General features: G+C 35.5%; 3 protein-coding genes across 5 annotated transcripts in view; 2 read left to right on the top strand and 1 right to left on the bottom strand.

Moving 5' to 3' along the window:
* The window catches only part of LOC113667962 (cytoplasmic 60S subunit biogenesis factor ZNF622), a 1,789-nt gene extending 527 nt beyond the window's left edge, over positions 1 to 1,262 (top strand). The window contains exon 1 of the mRNA XM_027183838.2: positions 1 to 1,262. This exon is cut by the window's left edge and continues 527 nt beyond it. Within this exon, the coding sequence (XP_027039639.2) occupies positions 1 to 787 (787 nt within the window). The 3' untranslated portion in view covers positions 788 to 1,262.
* A 2,285-nt stretch (positions 1,263 to 3,547) lies between these two features.
* LOC113667973 (uncharacterized) lies at positions 3,548 to 9,572 on the bottom strand. 2 transcript variants are annotated; one of them, XM_089181383.1, is made up of 7 exons: positions 9,303 to 9,572; positions 8,263 to 8,375; positions 7,698 to 7,831; positions 6,942 to 6,991; positions 6,474 to 6,556; positions 5,711 to 5,788; positions 3,548 to 4,405 (listed from the first exon to the last, which is right to left on the bottom strand). In XM_089181383.1, the coding sequence occupies exons 1-7, from the start codon at positions 9,523 to 9,525 to the stop codon at positions 4,163 to 4,165; spliced, it is 924 nt and encodes a 307-aa protein (XP_089037509.1). In that variant the 5' UTR covers positions 9,526 to 9,572; the 3' UTR covers positions 3,548 to 4,162. The 2 variants fall into 2 exon arrangements, with proteins under 2 accessions (XP_089037509.1, XP_089037510.1); XM_089181384.1 differs by lacking the exon at positions 5,711 to 5,788.
* A 220-nt stretch (positions 9,573 to 9,792) lies between these two features.
* LOC149040470 (UBX domain-containing protein 4-like) lies at positions 9,793 to 18,275 on the top strand. Of its 2 annotated transcripts, none has more exons than XM_089181370.1 (13): positions 9,793 to 9,993; positions 10,662 to 10,711; positions 11,026 to 11,081; positions 11,799 to 11,827; positions 12,309 to 12,427; positions 12,666 to 12,842; positions 13,556 to 13,608; positions 14,727 to 14,781; positions 15,310 to 15,599; positions 15,799 to 15,901; positions 16,315 to 16,446; positions 16,855 to 17,045; positions 17,627 to 18,275. In XM_089181370.1, exons 1-13 carry the CDS (start codon positions 9,912 to 9,914, stop codon positions 17,760 to 17,762), a joined length of 1,473 nt encoding a protein of 490 aa, XP_089037496.1. In that variant the 5' UTR covers positions 9,793 to 9,911; the 3' UTR covers positions 17,763 to 18,275. The 2 variants fall into 2 exon arrangements, with proteins under 2 accessions (XP_089037496.1, XP_089037495.1); XM_089181369.1 differs by having other exon boundaries at positions 9,799 to 9,993; positions 17,624 to 18,275.
* The last annotated feature ends 784 nt before the right edge of the window (positions 18,276 to 19,059 follow it).

The following is a 19,059-nucleotide window of genomic DNA, read 5'->3' as shown; positions in this document are numbered from 1 at the left end:
AAAAGTAGAATTGGAGAGGCAAGAGATAAGAAAACAGAATAGTATATCTGAAAATGCTGACTCATCTAGTGATGAAGATGACGATGATGGCAGTGACTTTGAGGAAGAAGCGCTGGAAATCACAGATTGTCTGTTTTGTCCGCATCACAGCGTCAGTTTGGAAGACAACTTGAGACACATGACACGATCTCATAGCTTTTTTATACCTGACTTGGAATTCGTGGTAGACTTCAAAGGATTTCTAACCTACCTTGGTGAAAAGGTTGGAATTGGCAACATCTGTCTTTATTGCAATGAGAAGGGAAAGAACTTCTTTTCTACCGAAGCTGTACAGAAGCACATGGTTGACAAGGGCCACACAAAAATCAATTATGAAGGAGATGCTATTTTGGAGTATGCTGATTTTTATGATTTCAGCAGTAGTTACCCTGATTATGATCCCAATGAAGAAAATGGCAGCGATGAAATTGAAAGAGATAACACATTAGCAGTTGACGAACAGACATTGGAACTTTGCTTGCCTTCAGGAGCTAAAATTGGTCACCGTAATTTGCGTCATATCTACAAGCAAAGCCTGCCTCCAGAAAGAAGTCGTCATTCAAAAGTGATCCACAAAATTGTTGCTGATTATAAAGCCCTTGGTTGGCATGGCACCATTGGAAGTGTATCATGTCAAAAAGTCAAAGATGTCAGGCTACAAAACAAGCAGCAAGCCAAAAGAACAGTAGATATCTCAGTCAAAGCAAACAAACTTCAAAAGCATTACAGAGCTCAAGTATTGTTTTAGATTGGCGATTTGCTTCATGTACAATTACACATATTTTTCAGTATAACATGCATGCACTTTTCTAGTGCACTGTAAGATAATGCCTTTGAAGCCATCCAAAACAAGCAACTTTCTGTTATTTGGTTTTGAGGTCCAGTGGAACCTCAAGTAAATAATTTCTTTTTCTAAAGTAGTACCCTTAAGCTAATTGGGTACACTATGAATGTACAACGAAATCGAGTAAATGGAACATAGATATAAATTTATCATTTTTACTGGTAAAGGTGAAACTATTTCATCATTAATTCTCAAGGCATAGTAAAGAATCCAATCTTTGGACTACTAAAAAACAAATCCAGTTGTATGAAAGAGAGGAGGATTTGAGGCTGGGACCTCCAGTTTTTCAATCTAGGAGAAACTATGTAAAACAATGGGGTCATTTTGCTTTTGCATGGAAAAAAGAATATACAGCTGTTCTGTTAAGTTGAAATTTCAATTTCAGTTTGTCTCATGCTCTATTATTTGGCCACCTACTTTTTCTTAACTGCCTTCAACTTCGAAACTCATTGACAGCCTTGTAACTGACTTAAAAGAAATTTAGAATATTGTTGGGCAGTTAATGTTAAAGCTTAGGTGTAGACTACCTGCTTAAAAGTTACTTCAGCATCCCATAATGACAAATGTATTTGCTCCTTTTTTTGTCAAAGGCCAAGTCTGTCCCCAAGCTAAGTGGGCTGAAGCTTATGCAGGTCTTAGCCTGCAATGCAGGTATGAGCTAATGTCATAAGTGCATAATCTCAAGGGATTGTTTATTCAACCAGCCATGTTTGATTTGGAGTTGGAGTGGATGGTGGGGGCTGGGGACAGGCAAGAAGACAGTGCAATCTTCATTCCCCTACCCCCACCTTCGCCCCTCCTTATTTGTGACCATTCCCCTTGGCATAAATTTCTTTCTCTCCCCAGTCTTCTGCTGCCATTAAAATCAAAGATGTTAGGCAAAATTTTCATTAAGAAAATACTGAGCACTTACTTGCCAAAATAGAGCCTGATCTGCAGACTAGCAGGCCTTTTTCAGCATGAAGTGACTTTGGGCGTAACCACTCTTCTGGATGGGATGTTGGTCCGAGGAAGGTTGGAATTTTCCGAGAGCTTGTGTAAGGGTGCATTCCTTTGGGAGGATCCGGATTAGGATTTGTGATCCAAGATCACACATCACGGTGCATGAAAGGAACGGAGGTTTAGACGAGCTCTCAGAGAATTCCAAAAAGTGCGCTATTTTAAGACTTGTGTATGTACGTGGGTTATTGAGCTCTTCCCTGAATGGCTCGTTTTAAACTCCGTTCTTTTCATGCACCGTGATCTGTGTGATCTTGGATCACAAATCCTGATCCGGATCTTCCCAAAGGAACGCACCCTTAGTCACGCAGATCAGTGGTCTGATAAATCCTTGTATAGAGTGGTTTTGATAGATCATGGATCTGAAAATGGATTTGCTCTTAAGGAATAATTAACGCCACAGATCAGAAATCCTGATCTGGATTCTCCCAAAGGAATGCACCCTTTATTCCATCGTTTGAGTTTACTATGAAAAAATGTGCTTCTAATGAATAGTGCTAATTAAAAGTCCGTGCAGTGAGACAAGTATACACAAGTCTTAAAATAGCACACTTTTTGGAATTCTCTGAGAGCTCGTTTAAAACTCCTTTGCTTTCATGTACCGTGATCTATGTGATCTTGGATCAGAAATCCTAATCCGGATCCTCCCAAAGGAATGCACCCAGAGTCTTCCATACATATGTTTCAGCGCTCCAGTGATCTCTAGTTTGTAGTTTTATTACCTTGTTAACCGAGTGGCACACTCCTTGAACGTGTAAGAATCTGTGAAATGGTTTTTAAGTCTTAAACTTCCCAACATTTTTATCAGGGAACATGCACCCCAGGCCTCCCCTTGGGCTTGCTTGTGTCTTCTACTTGAATCGCAAATAGTCTTCTTAATTAATTAATTAATTATTAATTAATAGTCTTCAGTGAATTAATGCTCCTGTCCTTATTATCCTTTTGTTTTAGTGAGAATCCTTTCCATGTAAAAGCAGCAAATTTTACACTTTGTAGGATTATGAATTTGCATCTTGGAAGACAGTATTTATATTCAAAACAATATATTGTTAAAATAACACATTTTAATGGGATTTTATCACTTAACAATTATTCAATGAGCTCCCAATTTTCCTCGGTTTTCATTGAATTTCCGTGACTCTCTATGACCTACATGGAAAAGAAAATTTAAAGGCTTTCCAGCCTGGAAAAATGCCACTGTAATTTCATGATTTTCCAGATTTCCTTAACCCTTCAACTCCTAAAATCTGATTGTTAATTCTCCTCTCCAGCTTTTACACAATTCCTGACAAATAAGTTTTGCAAATTTGGTAGAAGATCAAGATAGCAACTTCTACCTGTGAAGTTTGGGTATCTTCATCCACTCTTTGCTGGATAATGTAAGGATATTATAGGGAGAAGTTACATGTTAATCACTTCTGGGAGTTTAAGGGTTCAGTCATACAACCTTGCTTCAAGTCATGTTGTCCATTTTTAAAGTGATTAATAACCTGATATATTTACAACAGGGGGATTTGAGTGGGAAGATTTCTTTCTTTTTTCATTCTGCTCCAGTTTATAGGACTCAGGCCAACCTTACAGTCACTCCCTTGATACAAACATTACAAAATCTTTATTTCTCTTGCTCGATCTTGGTCTTATAATCTGTACTAGATTTTCCTCCTCTAAACTTTGTTAATTTTATTACCAAATAATTTTCAAGTGAACAAATAAACCCCCTCACAAATGGCTTGGTTATAATTATGCCAATTTAACTCAGGCATGTCCTGAAATTTTAAACATTTCCAGTCTGTTAGATATGATAAACTACTACTTATAAGCCCTGGACTTGAACAACTTTGTAAGAAGTTTTAGGACCTTGCAGAAATATCTGAGGGGACTTATAACTGGAATAGATAAAGCACTTGATAACAAGCTAGAGCAGTGTGGATCAAAATATGTCTTGCATTTACTGGTTTACCCATTTACACCCTAACATCAGTTTGCATATACTCCTAAACTGTTCTCTATACATTTCCTAAGGTACTGACAAACAGACTTTGTAAAACAATCACGAGCTCCTTTTTGTAATGATCATTTCCTTTATTCCCATGACCTGAATATGTGAATCAGAGGTGATCTTGTAAGGAGAAATTAGATGCTTGTCACTCTTAGGGGTTAAAGGGTTAACCTTCAAGATGTCACATTATACCAAGATCCTATCTCTCGAAACCAGAATAGCTAGTTGGAGGGGGCTTACAAACAGCAGGTTGCATTAACTCCAAAGTTGGGAGAGATCTGTCACGTGGAACAGAACAACTTGCAAGTGTGACTTGGAAACTCCTTGATATTATCATATACTCTCACTACATCCAAGTGCTCTTCCAGGCTATCAATCAGTATTTTTGCTTGCTGTAAAGGTTCTTCAGACAAAGAAACAAGTTTTCGCGGTAAGTATTCCTGTTCTGACGAAAGAAATCTATCAGGGAACCTGTTTGATAAGTCATTGTAAACTTGTTTCACATCTTCCAATGCACAGATGAACTGAAAGCAAAGTAAAATAACTAGTGGTTAGAACTCCTGTGGTTACTCTGCCAGGGAGCACTCTTCATTTGAAGTGATGGGGATCATGCATTGTGAAATAGAAATATAATTCTTGATTTGTGGACTTTTTACAGGGTGAAACAATATTACCATAAAACAAAAATCCCTTCAGAAGGTGCAAGGGATTTAAATAGGTGGGGCAACCTTGATAGGACATTTCAGGGTTTCAATAATAGTAATAATGGAAAGAATTGTATGAACATATCAACAATTGTTTTTGCCTTAATTATGTTTTGTGTTTTTTTCTGGTAAATACATCAAGTAAACAGTGGGTGTTTTACAAAGAACTTGTTTGAAATCTTGTGATTGTTAAAGATTGTTTAGGTTGACCAACTGTATTAATGAGTGACTACTCGACTTGGAAAACTCTCTTAAATAATACATTGAAGCATTGGTTATCACCTTAAAAAAAAACAGCCACACAAATAAACAGTGGGTGTTTTACAAAAACCTCATTCGAAATCTTGTGATTGTTAAAGATTGTTTAGGCTGACTGACTGTATGAATGAGTTACTACTCGACTTGGAAAACACTCTCAGATAATACATTGAAGCGTCAGTTAACACCTTAAAAAAACAACCACTGCACAGGCCTGAATTTTTTTCAGGCCTTATTTTCACTATTGCTCAAGTAGTGTTCATGACTGCAAAGATCACTTTCATATTCACAACAACAACATTGTCAAATCAAAAGACTGTACAGAAAATACTTGGCTGTATAAACAAAGAATGATGTCATGTAAATACTGGCAGTGTCTTTGAAGGTGTTTAAGCAACTAGTGATGAAACACAATTTTGTATAGACTTTTACAAAGTGCTACATGTTTAATTATTTCTTATCTTGTAATTTAGATCCAGTTCTACCAATGTATTAATTTTTTTAAAAATAATATTATGAGGTCCTAGCCAACAAGAGTTTGTTAGAATTCAATTGTAAATATTGCGGTTTTTTTGTTTGTTTTTTTTGGACCACAAGTTTTTAGACTACAAGTGTTAATTATAATTGATTTTAATATTGTCAGTAATGATTTTAGGTATATACATGGCCCCTCTGGACAACAGCCTTGTCGCTGAATGGGCCACCCTGTTTTAAATAAATTTCACTTTACTTTTACTTTACTTCATTATGCTTGTAGAAGTTAGTAGGAATTTCACTGTTTCATGAAAAAGTCCAGTTCCAGATGTAAACTGTAATATGTACAATTTCCACAAGTATCAGTGATTTGGGCCCTTCACACTGTCATACCTTTATATTTTTTGTTCCGTTTTCAGATTCACTAAAGAACAGATTCTCTGCCCCACATTCGATTGCTATTTCTTCTGCCTACAGAGGACACAAATCTTGATTTAAATATTACCAGTATTTAGCCTCTACTGTATGCATATTGTGTAAAGTGGATGTGTACTATAACTTTGATCGGTAATGAACTCTAATACTAACAAATTCTGTTTTTTTTGTCCAACAGGAGCCAAACCAAACAAGGCAGAGCACACTTCAAATTTGCACACTAAGTTAACCCTATTTACAGCCTAAAATCAGTGTGCATATTCTCCATACTGCTCTTTATACATTTCCTAAGGTGCTGACAAGGAGAATTTGTTCAACAATCAAAAGCTTCTTGCATTGGTGATCATTTCATTTATTCTCATGACCTTGTGATTCAATGGGTGATATTGTGGGGATAAATTTGATGAATGTCACTCTTAGGGTTTAAAGTGTTAAATGAAGAAAATCATCATGTTTTAGCTTTTCTATCAAGACAGACACATTTTAACCCTTTAACTCCCATGAGTGACCAAAACAGAATTTCTCCTTACAATATCAATACAATATCAATTCAATATCAAGGAGACAAGCGATGAGAATAAAAACAATATAAAGTAAGGGATTATTAGTTGATCCAGTACCAAATTCTTTGAACTAACATCACAAGAATTATATGGCAGATAGTAAGGAGAATTACTGATGAGATCTTGGGAGTTAAAGGGTTAAATCAAAAGTGACTTACCCTTTCAATACTTTCATTATCAGGATAATCAGGTAACTTGCGTTTTTCCTCCGTAAAAAGAAAATCTTCTATGGTTATTGTTCCTGGTTGATTAAAATTAGTAAATACATTAATCACAATTACTTCACAAGAATTTTTAGTTACTGTCAGTAGCAAATTGTCCCCCCATAGTGCTTGAGACTTGAGCACTGCATAGTTGAAAGAAAAAGTACAGACTTCCAGTAGTAGGTTTTAATATAGAGTAAACTTAGATTTTGCACTAAATCCTAGCTAATCAGCACCATAGAGAGTTCTTGAGCAAGAAACTTTGCCCTTACACTACTTCTCTCCTGAACACAGTTTAAATAGGTACCAACAAACTGTTTGGGGAACATGACAAAATGCCAAGGACTGGACTGGCATCTCATGCAGGAAGAGAAAAAAATACTCTAGTGCCCAGTTGTAACAGTTAAAGCCTCCAGGTGTTACCTTTTTGATCGTAGAGAAAAGGCACTGATCCTGCCTCTTTAGACACACCCCTGAAAATTCCAAAAAAAAGGAACTCCTACAAAAGCTATCTTTTGGAAAAAATGAAATGACACATCCCCACAAGTCACGGTTTTAGAATATCTTTATAATATTATGTTTTTAATGAATTCTACATATCACATCATGGGTATCTGAATAAATTAATGTTTGTACAATATATCTTTGACCCTTCCCAAGATCTGACTAATAATTCTCCCCTCTTGCTGCTACACATTTCCTTGTAAATTAGTTCAAGAATTTGGAGTTAGATCAAGATCACAACTTGTACCTGATAAGTTTGAGTATCCTCTGTACCTGTTTGCTAAATAATGTATAGAAGTACTAGGGAAAAATTACATGTTCATCACTCCTGGGAGTGAAAGGGTTAAGAGGCTAAGGTGAGTCTATAATAGTAGGATATATACAGTACATAAAGCTGTCCTAACTCTACACCCTTATACTATATACTAATGCACATTCTCCATACTTGTCATTAAGCATTTCTTAAGGTGCTGATAAGGAGAGTTTGTTGAACAGTCAAGAGCTTCCTAGGATGGTGATCCGTTCCTTTACTCTCATGACCTTAATGGGTGATTCAGGGGTGCTCATGTAAGGAGAAATTAGATGCTAGTCACTCTGAGGAGTCAAAGTGTTAGTTAATATTTCTGTCATTTGCACAGATCAAGGCAGAATTCATCAGGGATACTAAACACTTACCCTTTCCTCCGTAGAATTCTGTTCATTTCATACTTTGCTTTGACTTTATTGGTTGTTAGCAGTTGTACAAGCAATCCACAACCCCCTGGTCCTTTGATTTCAAGGAAAACCGTCTCAAAGGGGTTGTCCTTTGTCTAGAAACAAATCAGTACAAAACCTGCAAATCAGTGACAAATGGTCACATTTACCTAATTTCAACAGATCTGAAGAAATGAGTCAGAATATCCATTTGAAAAAATAGTCTATTTGATAGTCAGTGACAGGGCGTCAAATCAATTTTTTTTTCTGATAGCCAATTATTGGCTCCTAATTTCTTCAAAGTGGTAGCCAATTCAAAAGTTGGTTGCCATTTTCAAAGACAATCAAAACCTTTTTTTTATGTTGTCAGCATTCTAGATAGACCCTCCAAAATTAAGTTAGGGAAAAGATCTTTAACGTGTTACAAAGTGGACACTTGGATGAATGATATAAAACGTTCAAGCTCACCAGTAATTATGTCAGTTAAAAATCATTGTAGTGTTGGCATAATCATGTGAAGATACCATCCAAAGATAGTTTTACTTACCCCTGCTCCAGTTTTGATTGCCTTATCAATGGTATTTTTAGGCATGCTTATTAATCTAGCTTTTTCAACAAGTTTCTCCAAGCGAGGATTCATGCGCACATCTTGTCCATTCTCTATAGTCAATAAAAACATCATTAAAGTTTACAGAAAAACCTTCAATCAACAGGAACATTGGGACATTAGAAACAAGAATCAATGCCCTTGAAAACATTCCACACCATGCAATGATCAAGCTCATTGATAATTTATGAGGATCATAACTTAGGGTAACCCTTTAACTCCCAGAAGTAATTACTATGTAAATTTTCTCTATGATATCTATACATTATCCACCACACAGGTAATAAGAATATGAAATTTATAAAGTTGAAGTTGTTGTCTTTTTCCAACACCAAATTCTCACAACTAATTTACAAGGAAATGTAAAGCAGCTAATGGGGAGAATTGAAAATCAGATCTTGGGAGTTAAAGGGTTAATTCTATCATTACCAGGATCTCATAAACCCCTGACCAGTTTTCCATTAAGTCTTTAACTCCCAGATCAAATTTGTAACTCTCCTTCCTATCAACAGTACAATTTTCATGGTGTTAGTGCACAGAATTTAATACTGGATGAACTCATTATCCCCAAATTTATTTATTCTTTATTCTTTATTCTCATCACTTATCTGGTTGACATTGTATTGATATTGTAAGGAGAAATTCTGTCTTGGTCATTCATGGGAGTTAAAAGGTTAAAGGAGTAACAAAATGAGGAGTTTATCATAATTTGTCTTAGTCCAGCTGACAATAATGCATATTCTCATCACCTGTAACATTAATTATGCATTGAAATATAAGGAGAACCTAAATGTTGATAAATTCGAAGTCATATTAGGTGTTAAATATGACAGCTAGTCATCTCTTAATCTCTGAGATCCATTGACCGCTGATATTATACGTGTGTAACCGCACTATTCAGTCATTTAGTATCACCTAAAATGTTTTTATCATTTGCTGTTTTTATCTACCAGGAAAGGGAGTGACTAATTTCATCTTACCACGCACCGCTGTGATGATTTCGAGGGATAATTTTCCGAACTCTTTGCTGCGCGCAAAGTCAATGTGTGCTTTTTTGTATTTTCTATTTTGCCATTCACTGTGTCCCTTCCATCTCAGCTGTGTTTTGGACAAACTCAAGGTAGTATTCGGTGGGCGGCACTGCCAAACAAACGCAGACAGGCCCCTCACGAAGCAGGGATTTCTTGTAACAGTGGCGGTCATCTTGGATTCGCGAAACTTTCACATCATCTGGGGAGAGGGATGAGTGAAACAAATTCACTGTCCATATGAACTCAAAAGCTGCGTGATTTTTACATACTGTGGCTTGAAATATAATAATTTTTATAATTTATCTAAGTCTCTCGGAAACTATTGGCCCAAATATTGGGATAAAAAAAATTGAAACTCATTTGTGAAATATATCCTTTCCCTCCCTCCCTCCTCCAGCTCCCCCTTCACTGATCATTATTTTGACCCTATCGCTCGGTTACCAAGTCTTTGCTCGGCACCAAAAGAGAAAGACACGTACTGTGCAGTTTTCATCAGATCATTTCGGTTTTCTCTGATTGAAAAGCGCATTCACCAAAGCAAAGAGCTCGAAAATTAACATGCAGTGGTTTACGGGAAGTATTCCAGAAGCCATTTTGGAATCTAGACAGAAAGGAATAGTGTTTATCGTTTATATTGAAGGTAAGAGGTGTACGATTTTTTTTTTAGCGAATCTTGTAAGTTTCTTTCCGTAATTGTACTTAAGCAAAACTCGTAAATGATTATTAAGATATTTTCCTCACCCAAATTGATCTAGCTGAGATCCTTAAATGAATCTCCTCTCGATTTACGCCAAATTATCAGAGAGAGTGTTACTTGATTAACTCCTAGGATCTCATCGGTAATTCTCATCATTGTATGGCATGCAATTCTTATGATTTTGGTTTGGAAAATTTGGTACTGGATCAACTAATTAACCGTAATTTGTATTTTTCTTTATTCCCATCGCTTGTCTGCTTGATATTGTATTGAAAGGAGAAATTCTGTCTTGGTCACTCATGGGAGTTGAAGGGTTAAAACCAAATTCTCTTGTGTTTTTCACAAGGAAATGTATGAAAGGCATTGGGGAGAATCAGTTATTGGATCTTGGGAGTGCTAGGTTTAACTATTTTTCTCAATGTTTCAAGAGATGTTATAAAGGATTGGGCCTCGCATCTGATAACACTTCTTATGACTAAACCTTTCTCCATGCTTCATTGTATTTTCTCCAGAGTTATTGCTAAACTGAAATGAAGCCAGATTTGTAGAACAAGGATCAAAAAATTTTAAAAAGTAATCATTTTATTTGGATCCAATTAAATCTTTTACAGGAGATAATGAAGAAACAATCAGAATGAATTCAACATGGGAAGATCCCAAGGTACATGTTATTGTACATGTAATTTCAATCCTCTCAGATCCTCCTTAAGATTGGTAGAACTTAGATGCACTCACTTGTTTGTTTTGTTGTTGGTTTTATTTGCTTCTTCCAATTTTTAGTAAGTATTATGGTTGCAAGAAAGAGCCACACTCTTGCATTTGTCAGGAAAAGAGGGAGTTGGATTTTGGATAAGAATTCCCTCTGCTCCATAATTCTCATAATAGTAAAAACAAAAATTTCATACCCTGCACTAAACTAAAATTTAAGAGCTTTACTAATAAGTGATAGGAAAAGCTAATGATTGTTAAATTCAGATTGCAGGGATATTTTCAAGAGAGAAATGTGTGGCAATAAAATTGGATCACAAGAGGTAATTACTCAGTAGAAAATACAATTTTTCTTTTGGAATGCAAAATTTATTTATTTATAATGCAATATTTATCAGTAACCAATAGATACACCAGTATACTACTAACACACACCATATTAACCCTAAACAGGTACAGAAACACTTCTGTGTATTTTCTGTGAAACTTATTTTTACAATTAAAGCCACAGAGATAATCTTTTACTTGCAATGGTTAGCTGCAGTAGTCTTAAAGTGCAATCTTTGTCTACATCTAAAGTATGTATTTTTGTACAGTCTGTAGATTACCACTTCCTGTCAGGTGTAGGCTTTTTTGTTTTTTAGTTGAATAATAGAAGTTCTAGGAGCAGATTCCCTAAAGATGCTGAAAAGGTGTCATACTGAAACTATTTGTGAGAATGCTGCCTGTAAGCAGCCGCTAGAGCAGTTTAAGAAATTGTAATGTTTGCTCATGGCTGCTAAAGAATAAAGAAAAAAATTTTAATCACTTAAACCTAACCCCTTAAAGTGAATATGGCTGCAAATGAACTTACTTGAATGTGTAAATACAGAGGTTACATGTGAGGTGAGATCTCTGCATTATTTTGAGAGAGCATCCCCAATATTATGGTTGTGCATTTTTCAGTTTTTAGGGAAATGATTACACTTAATATGTTTTGCTTAGCAACATAATTCAGTCAGAAAATTTCAGTCTTTTACTTTCTTCTTGATCTACTTTAGCGAGGACTGCAAGCAGTTTTCTAAACTTTGTATCCTTTGAAAACATAGAAGTCACATGTGATGGAAACTGTTGTAGATGTATCTAAAGAATTGTAGACTTTTTTTTAAAGATACACATGTATGGGAAACACCACAGGATTATCATATTCTTTTAAGTGCCCAAACATTGCTGAACTGCTTGGAATGGTTAATGGTAAAAACTGCATGAAAATATGCTTTAATTTGATACATTTATAACTCACTCCTTGTTATATAGTCAATAAATGTGTAACTCTCAGGTGATTGTTAGGCAACCAAATGAGAGCTCAATGACCAATCAACTCTTCCAAAAGGTAATTTAGTGAAATTATTATTATCATTATTATTATTATTATTATTATTATTATTATTATGTCAATTGTTTATATTCACATTCAGATCCTAAGAAAATTTTAATCATATTGCTGCTTGCAAAAATACTTTTTTGATCCAATGTAAAAGAGGCCTTAACTTGCCATCTTAAATATGTAGACCCTTTAGTTTGCATTCCTGCCACATATTTTATTGGTGAAAGTGGTTTGCCTTTAGAGATTGTTGGTGGAAGTCTTCCTGTGGACCAATTTGTTGCAAAAGCAGAGAAAGTTTTTGAGGTACTGTAAATATTTTTATTCAGGATGTGGTATACTTTCTTACTCAAATTTGCACTACTTGAAAGGTAACCATTATAAACGATGTATCAATGGAAAGGTTACGAAATGTGCCATCCGCCAAAAGCAGTTTCCTTCTAGCTTTATATAATTGTAAATTGTCTTGAGGTATTCAATTTTTTGTACCCATCTAGTTGTGCAATTTTTATCTTTTTGAATTTTGGGCTTTATTACATTTTAGACTCACTTGAGGTCAACTTCAGTAAAACCTGTATTAAGCACTGTGTCTCAGAACAGTGAAGCTTCCATTTCAAGTGAGCAATCTTCAGTGAGTAGCACTCCTACAGCAGAGCCTGCATCACAACAGAACCAAGAGGTTTCTAACAGAGAGACTGAACCTAGACCAGGACCATCAGAGGTGGGAAAAAATAGATGAGATAGTGCATGTAATAGTGTAGTTTGATTGTTCAGGTGAGCGTAGTCCTGAGAAAGACTGTTGTGTAACTTGCTCAGTTCCATGTTAAAAATGACAACCTTTATTTATTAGGAAATCATTATAATTTATACAAAGAGCAGTGCTTGTGCTTTTGCTAATTGCATAGTTGTGCGTGCTGTGCGAGTGCAAAAGGTGACAGTTATATAGTGCAACAGTTGTTGGTAGTGGTAACAGAAGTTTCAACATCATCATCATCAGAGTTAATTCCTTGTCTCTAACAACAGTATTACATGTTACCTCTAGGTTCAAACCATTTACTGTAGAGATAGTTAACATATGAAGTTGTCACTCAGTAGCTTGTTGCTTAAATGGATAATTCAATTAAGAAGGCCATGAGCTACAGCTGTACTTCTTTTTTATTCCAAGGTTTGCAGATCTATGGCATTGTCAAGTAATGTGACAATGCCCTTGAACAGGAAAAGTGTGGATTTGATTTCTACCACAGTGTCCACTGTTTTTAAAATGATATTGTCTAAATTGGAAATTTTTCAAGTGAAGATGGTTGGTTTTGGACCAGACTTTGATTGTACATGTAGTTTTTAGACAAAAAAATCATAAGTGAATGGATTTGAGGATTGTAAACTTAGGAAAAGTGTGAACTACAGCTGGTAATTTATTTATTGTTTGATTCTTAGGAGCCTTATGGCAGAGAGCTACAGGGGGAATTATTAGAAGACAAAGTGGAAAGGTTAGTCATATTTCTGTTGAAAAGTTTTGTACAGGTCACCAATCTACACAATGTACATAAGCTTGAGAGAGTATCCTGTAGTGCTAGGCTTGATACAAGGAATGGTTGTGCCAGACCCCTAATAAACGTCAGGTTCAAACTGCCAATTTCTTAAATAAATGTCAGATGCATTTAATGGGGGCCCTGGCATTTGATCAATGTCGTGGTGTTTATTTGCAGTTGAGGTCACATAGACCAGTCATAAGTAAGTAGTAATCTCTTGCCTATAAACAGATCAGAGGATAAGAAAATCCACTGTTTTAAGGCAGTAGGTCCACTAAGTAATGGAAAGCATGAGGTCACAGAAAGGGTGGCTGCATTTTTCAATGTGCTGGAACAAGCCACTCCTGTAGATAAAAATGAGGCCTTTGTTAATTAAGAGCCAGACATTTATGAACAAGAACTTAATGAATGAAGATTAGTATATTATTAAAAACTTAAATTATTTGTGTACCGTACATTGGCTGACACAAACAAGGAGAACGTTGGCAACATTGCTGTTCATAAAGTTAATTAAAACGAGGAGGACATTGGCAACATTGCTGTTTATAAAGTTAATTAAAACTTTGTACTCATATCATTTACTTGCTCCTACATTATTCACATTTTGTTTATGCTCTGTTTGTTAGGGACACATCTTGATTGCAACTTGGTACACATGCCATATGTTCAGTACCATAATGCTGTAACTTTGGGTAATCCAGGCGCATAACAAAGGGAGAAATTGTCCTGCACTAAGAAACTGTTCCTAGATCTCTGCGAATCAGTAATGATAAATCACCTTGCTAAAATGGCTTAAAATTTCATTTCATTAATAAACCACAGACCCCTATTATGGCCTCACAAAGAAGCAGGTCAAACCTGCCCATTTTTAATATAAACCTGCTGCATTTTATCAAGAAAGTATGGTATTTATGTTTTAGTCTTGAAAGTAAGAGCAGTAGGCAGTTTGGAACTCTTCTCCATCTTATGGTTGATCGTGTCAGATTCTTGAGTAAGTTTTAGGACGAAAGTGTAAACAATTATTCATAAGTTACTGCTACTATTAATTTTAACTCTCTCTTCCTGTTGTTGAGTAGAGCAAAGCAACTTATTGAACAGAGTAGACTTGAGAAAGAGGAATCAGAAAATCAAGTGAGTCCAATTTTCTAATCTAATCATATTCAAGTTCTCTTAAGGTTATGTTTTTATTTTGTCCAGAACTTAATGACTTTTTTTAAGTAGTTTTTTCCCTTGAAACAAAGCCTGTTTGTTAATGAGCCAACATCAAGCTTATCTCATTTTCTGGAGCATGACATGACTAAGAGTTATGAAATTCCCTCAAAAGCAAGGTAGTCCATTCGAAGATATCCTTATGCACTCTTTCATGTTTCCCAGACAGTACCCCATTTAAATGTTTATAAACCTTGGTGGAGAAAGATACTGTCAGAATATATTGTCTTGCTCTTAAGAACACCACAAAATGACCTTCTGATCCTTTCAATCTGAAGTCCAGTGTCTTACTTCTAGCCCATGGGCAATTATGTTTCAGTTTTTAATGAGTTCATAATAGTGAAATAAATGTTATAAACCACTCACTGCTTTAGCACTATGATTTGGCAAAATACAAATTTGTTATCTTCTCTAGTGAAGAGATGATAAAGAGAATTCTTTGCATTCTAGGAAACCAAGAAGAAAGAATTTGATAGACGTCATCAGGGACAAGAACTTGGTAAAGCAAAAAGGGACCGAGAAGAGAGACAGGCACAAAATATTGTGAATCAAATCAAAGAAGACAGAGCCAAAGAGCGGGCCCACAGGGAAGCTGTGCGGCAGCAGATTGCTAGAGATAAAGCAGAAAGGGAAGCTAGGCGGCAGAATGAGGTGCAGGAGAGACAGCGTGCTCAAGCTGCCTCACCCTCACCTTCAACTACCATGACGGGAGACAGTGAAGGGTTGGGAAAGACTGAGTGGTAAGTAAAGTAGAAATACATTGAAACATATCATTTGTACAGGCTTAGAGTTCTTGAATATCCTTCACTTACATTGTAAAAGTAATTAAAGTACATGTGATTTATAACATCAGCCATGATTACTTTAGTTATACATTGTTGAATTGTATTGTTATTAACTGCTCTGTACATGCAACAGAGACTTTTTGTTTTTACTTAGCATTTCTGCCCGGCTCCAGTTTCGTCTTCCAGATGGCAGTTTGTTAACAAACTCTTTCTCACCTGATACGCCTTTGGAGACCATCCAACAGTATATCATCTCTGTGAGTAGTTAATTTTTGCAAGAACACATATGTGTATATAATTATAAAAACGAGCAAAATTTAAGGAGCTTTCAGAGAATTCTATCCAGATAAGTAGAGGAGAATTCAGTGTTAAATGTATTGGAACTATAATTGTTAGGTTCTTATTTTAGGGGCCAGAAATAGTTTTCTTAATCTTCCTCCTAAACAGACCAGATATCCCAATTCTTAGGTCTGCATTAGATTCTTAATATCTGCAACCTTGCCTGTGTGTGTCCAATCAAAGATTCTCTTCAAGACCATTTGATTTTTGTCAATTGTCATCACAGCCATCAACCCCTCCAAAACATAAGTGAGATCTTTTGACCAAATTGGTAATAAATTTACTGAAAATAAGTTTTATTAATTATGTGAATCTTTTCAATTGTTCTCAGCAACTAGGACCCAGTTCCAGCTCAATAACAATGTTCACCACCTACCCTAGGCGGGAGCTGACTGAAGAAGACCTGTTAAAGAGTTTGGCTGAGTTAGGTCTGGCACCAAGTTCCACTTTAATTGTAGCTGTGGTAAGTTTAAGATTAATATTAGGTTGTTTTTAAAACATTCATCCATTGGAAAGAGTGAATATTTGTCTCATGTGAACCTGCCATATGGCCTGGCTTACCAATGAGTTTTGTTTAATTTGTGTAACTCAGAGTTAGGTAATGGAAGTTAAAACTTTAGGAAATCAAAGGAAGGTAGTGTTTTAGGAAAGCTTGGGTACCACATGCAACCAACTTTAGCTTTTTCTTCAATCCCAATAAATGTTTAATCTTTTGTTGTGTTTGTTTTTATTTTTCATTGGTTAATTATAATTGTATTTGTGAAAAATGTTTCCTTAAATTCTTTAAGTGAATTTCCACATTCTCCTATCATTCAGAAATTTCCCAAAACTTGAAAAGATAAATAATCAATACTAAACTTTCATTTTACAGAGAGGAAGTAATTCCCTCACTCCATCTGGGACTTCATCATTCCCCGAACTGTTGTTATGGATTCTTTCACCTCTGTTCACACTGATTAACTTCCTGAAAGCTTTCCTATTTGGTAGTCCTGATCAGTCTAGAGGGACACCGAATCCTCCTTCACAGAGAACAAACAGCAGCACACAGTCACAACCATCAAAGTGAGTCTTTTTTTGGTGGTTTACCTTTTGTAAACAGCTGCATAGTTTATTGTTCAACTTTATCACACTAGTTTGGTTGTTTGCTTGTTGGTGTTAAGAATGAAATTCTTTTCTCAAGAGCCAAAAAAGAAAAAGCAAAAAGAATTCCCAGATATTAAGTTTGAAGAATCTTATTTACAGTCAATTTTATTGTCTATTGTGTTTTTTGGCTTGTTGTTAGACAGATAAAAGTTTTGGAGAATTAATCAACTTGTGAATGCTTGAAAGTACACATATTTCTCCACTGGTGACTATACTAAATATTCAATTATCACAATTTGCAAATTTCACAAAAACAAAGATGGTCTCTTGTTTTAGATTGTCATTTCAGCAAGTAGAATATTGCTTTCTTGTGAATTTGGGCTCATAAGCTTTTCTATCTTATGAGAAAACACAGCAAAAACATAATGTAATGAAAGAAATGCTCTTTTAGTCAAATTCAGAGTCATGAACAATATCTAAGCCCCTTCCTTCCTAAGGTTACATGCCAACCTTCTTGCTGTTTTTTTTTTGTTTTTTTTGTTTTTTTTTTCCCATAGCAGTTCTGGTGTACGTCATAGAGTCCCAGGTGGTGTTTCATCTGTAAAGAAAGAAGGCGGAATTCATCGGCTTCACAACAGAGATGATGAAGATGACGACAATAACACATGGAATGGAAACTCTACTCAACAGATGTAACTGAATGATCCAAGATTGTTTAAAATATATGGAGAGTTTAAAATTTTGTCTCTAATTTGGAATAATTCTTTTAAAATAGATTAGAGTGGAGATGAGCTTGGTTATTAGAGGGATGAGAGTCTGTGACAAATAATTCATTGATACAGAAACAATGTTCCTTTAGAAAGGAATCAAACATTTGTGTGAGCTCATTTTTGTATACAGTTCTATGTTGTGACTAGCCTGTATTGTCCATTATTCACAGATTGTCAAAACAATTGAAAAAGAAAACAGTTTAAAAGTTTTCTTTAGTGTATTCGATGGTTAATGGCACAACAATTTTCAATGTCTTGCCCAAAGTTGTAACTAACTTTCAGTTGTCATGACAGTTACAGTTAAAATGTCAAAGGATACCACTCCCCAGTCCCTCAAGAATGCAGAGAGAAACATGGGACCAAGACTAAAATAAAACATATTATTTAAATGATATAGGAGGGAGTGGTATAGAATAAAAGAAAAGGATGTTTTAAATAATCTACGTAAATGATGTTCCTTTTTTTGAAAGCTTACATGTATCTGTCAGGGACCTCTGTTAGACCTGATGATGTAGTGGTTTTTCTGTTTTTTTGTTGTTTTTTTTTTTTTAATAGCAATAAATGAAAGTAGAGACACACTATACTAAAAAATACCCAGAAAAAATTATAAAGTAAGCCACTGGGATAAAATATTACGTCCCAAGGAAAACCGAGGGAAAATGAGAAAATTACATTTAAAAAAGACAACAACAACAGCAAACTTGAGCTGCAGTTTATTTTCATTTCCCATCTTGTAATTTCCTCTTATCCTCCTTTCACTATTCCCAGGCTCCAAACGAGCCATAACTATTGTGCTGACCAAGTACTTTCAGTTTTGACTTTCGCTTACGTTCTAAGCTGTTGTAATTCGTAGTTGGTCAGACGGTTGTTGAATTGCTGTGTAAAATCTTGGAAACTTTGATCAATCGCTTCAGGATCGTAATCTTTTTGCCTTTTTGCCTTCACAAATCACTAGAAATGATGATCAATATTCATTTCACAGTTTATCGATTGTTTGTGCTTGAAGCATGCCTCTGACGGAACAAATGAAAAATCACAATAGTTTATAGGGTGCATGCGAAGTGAATCCTTTAGTAAAGAGTGTAAATCGAGCTGCTACACAATCGTAAATTAGCATGTTCATATTTGAAATTCCCGACTCTTGTGCCAAAAATGCACATCAATGAAAGGGTTAAGTTTCCTGTATTTTCACGCAATGGCCTACAGCTTGTTGTGGTTATTTG

The sequence above is a fragment of the Pocillopora damicornis genome, chromosome 9 (genome assembly GCF_964200805.1).
Source record: "Pocillopora damicornis chromosome 9, jaPocDami1.2, whole genome shotgun sequence".
In the NCBI taxonomy this organism is placed as follows: domain Eukaryota; kingdom Metazoa; phylum Cnidaria; class Anthozoa; order Scleractinia; family Pocilloporidae; genus Pocillopora; species Pocillopora damicornis.
This window is presented reverse-complemented; position numbering and strand designations above follow the sequence as displayed.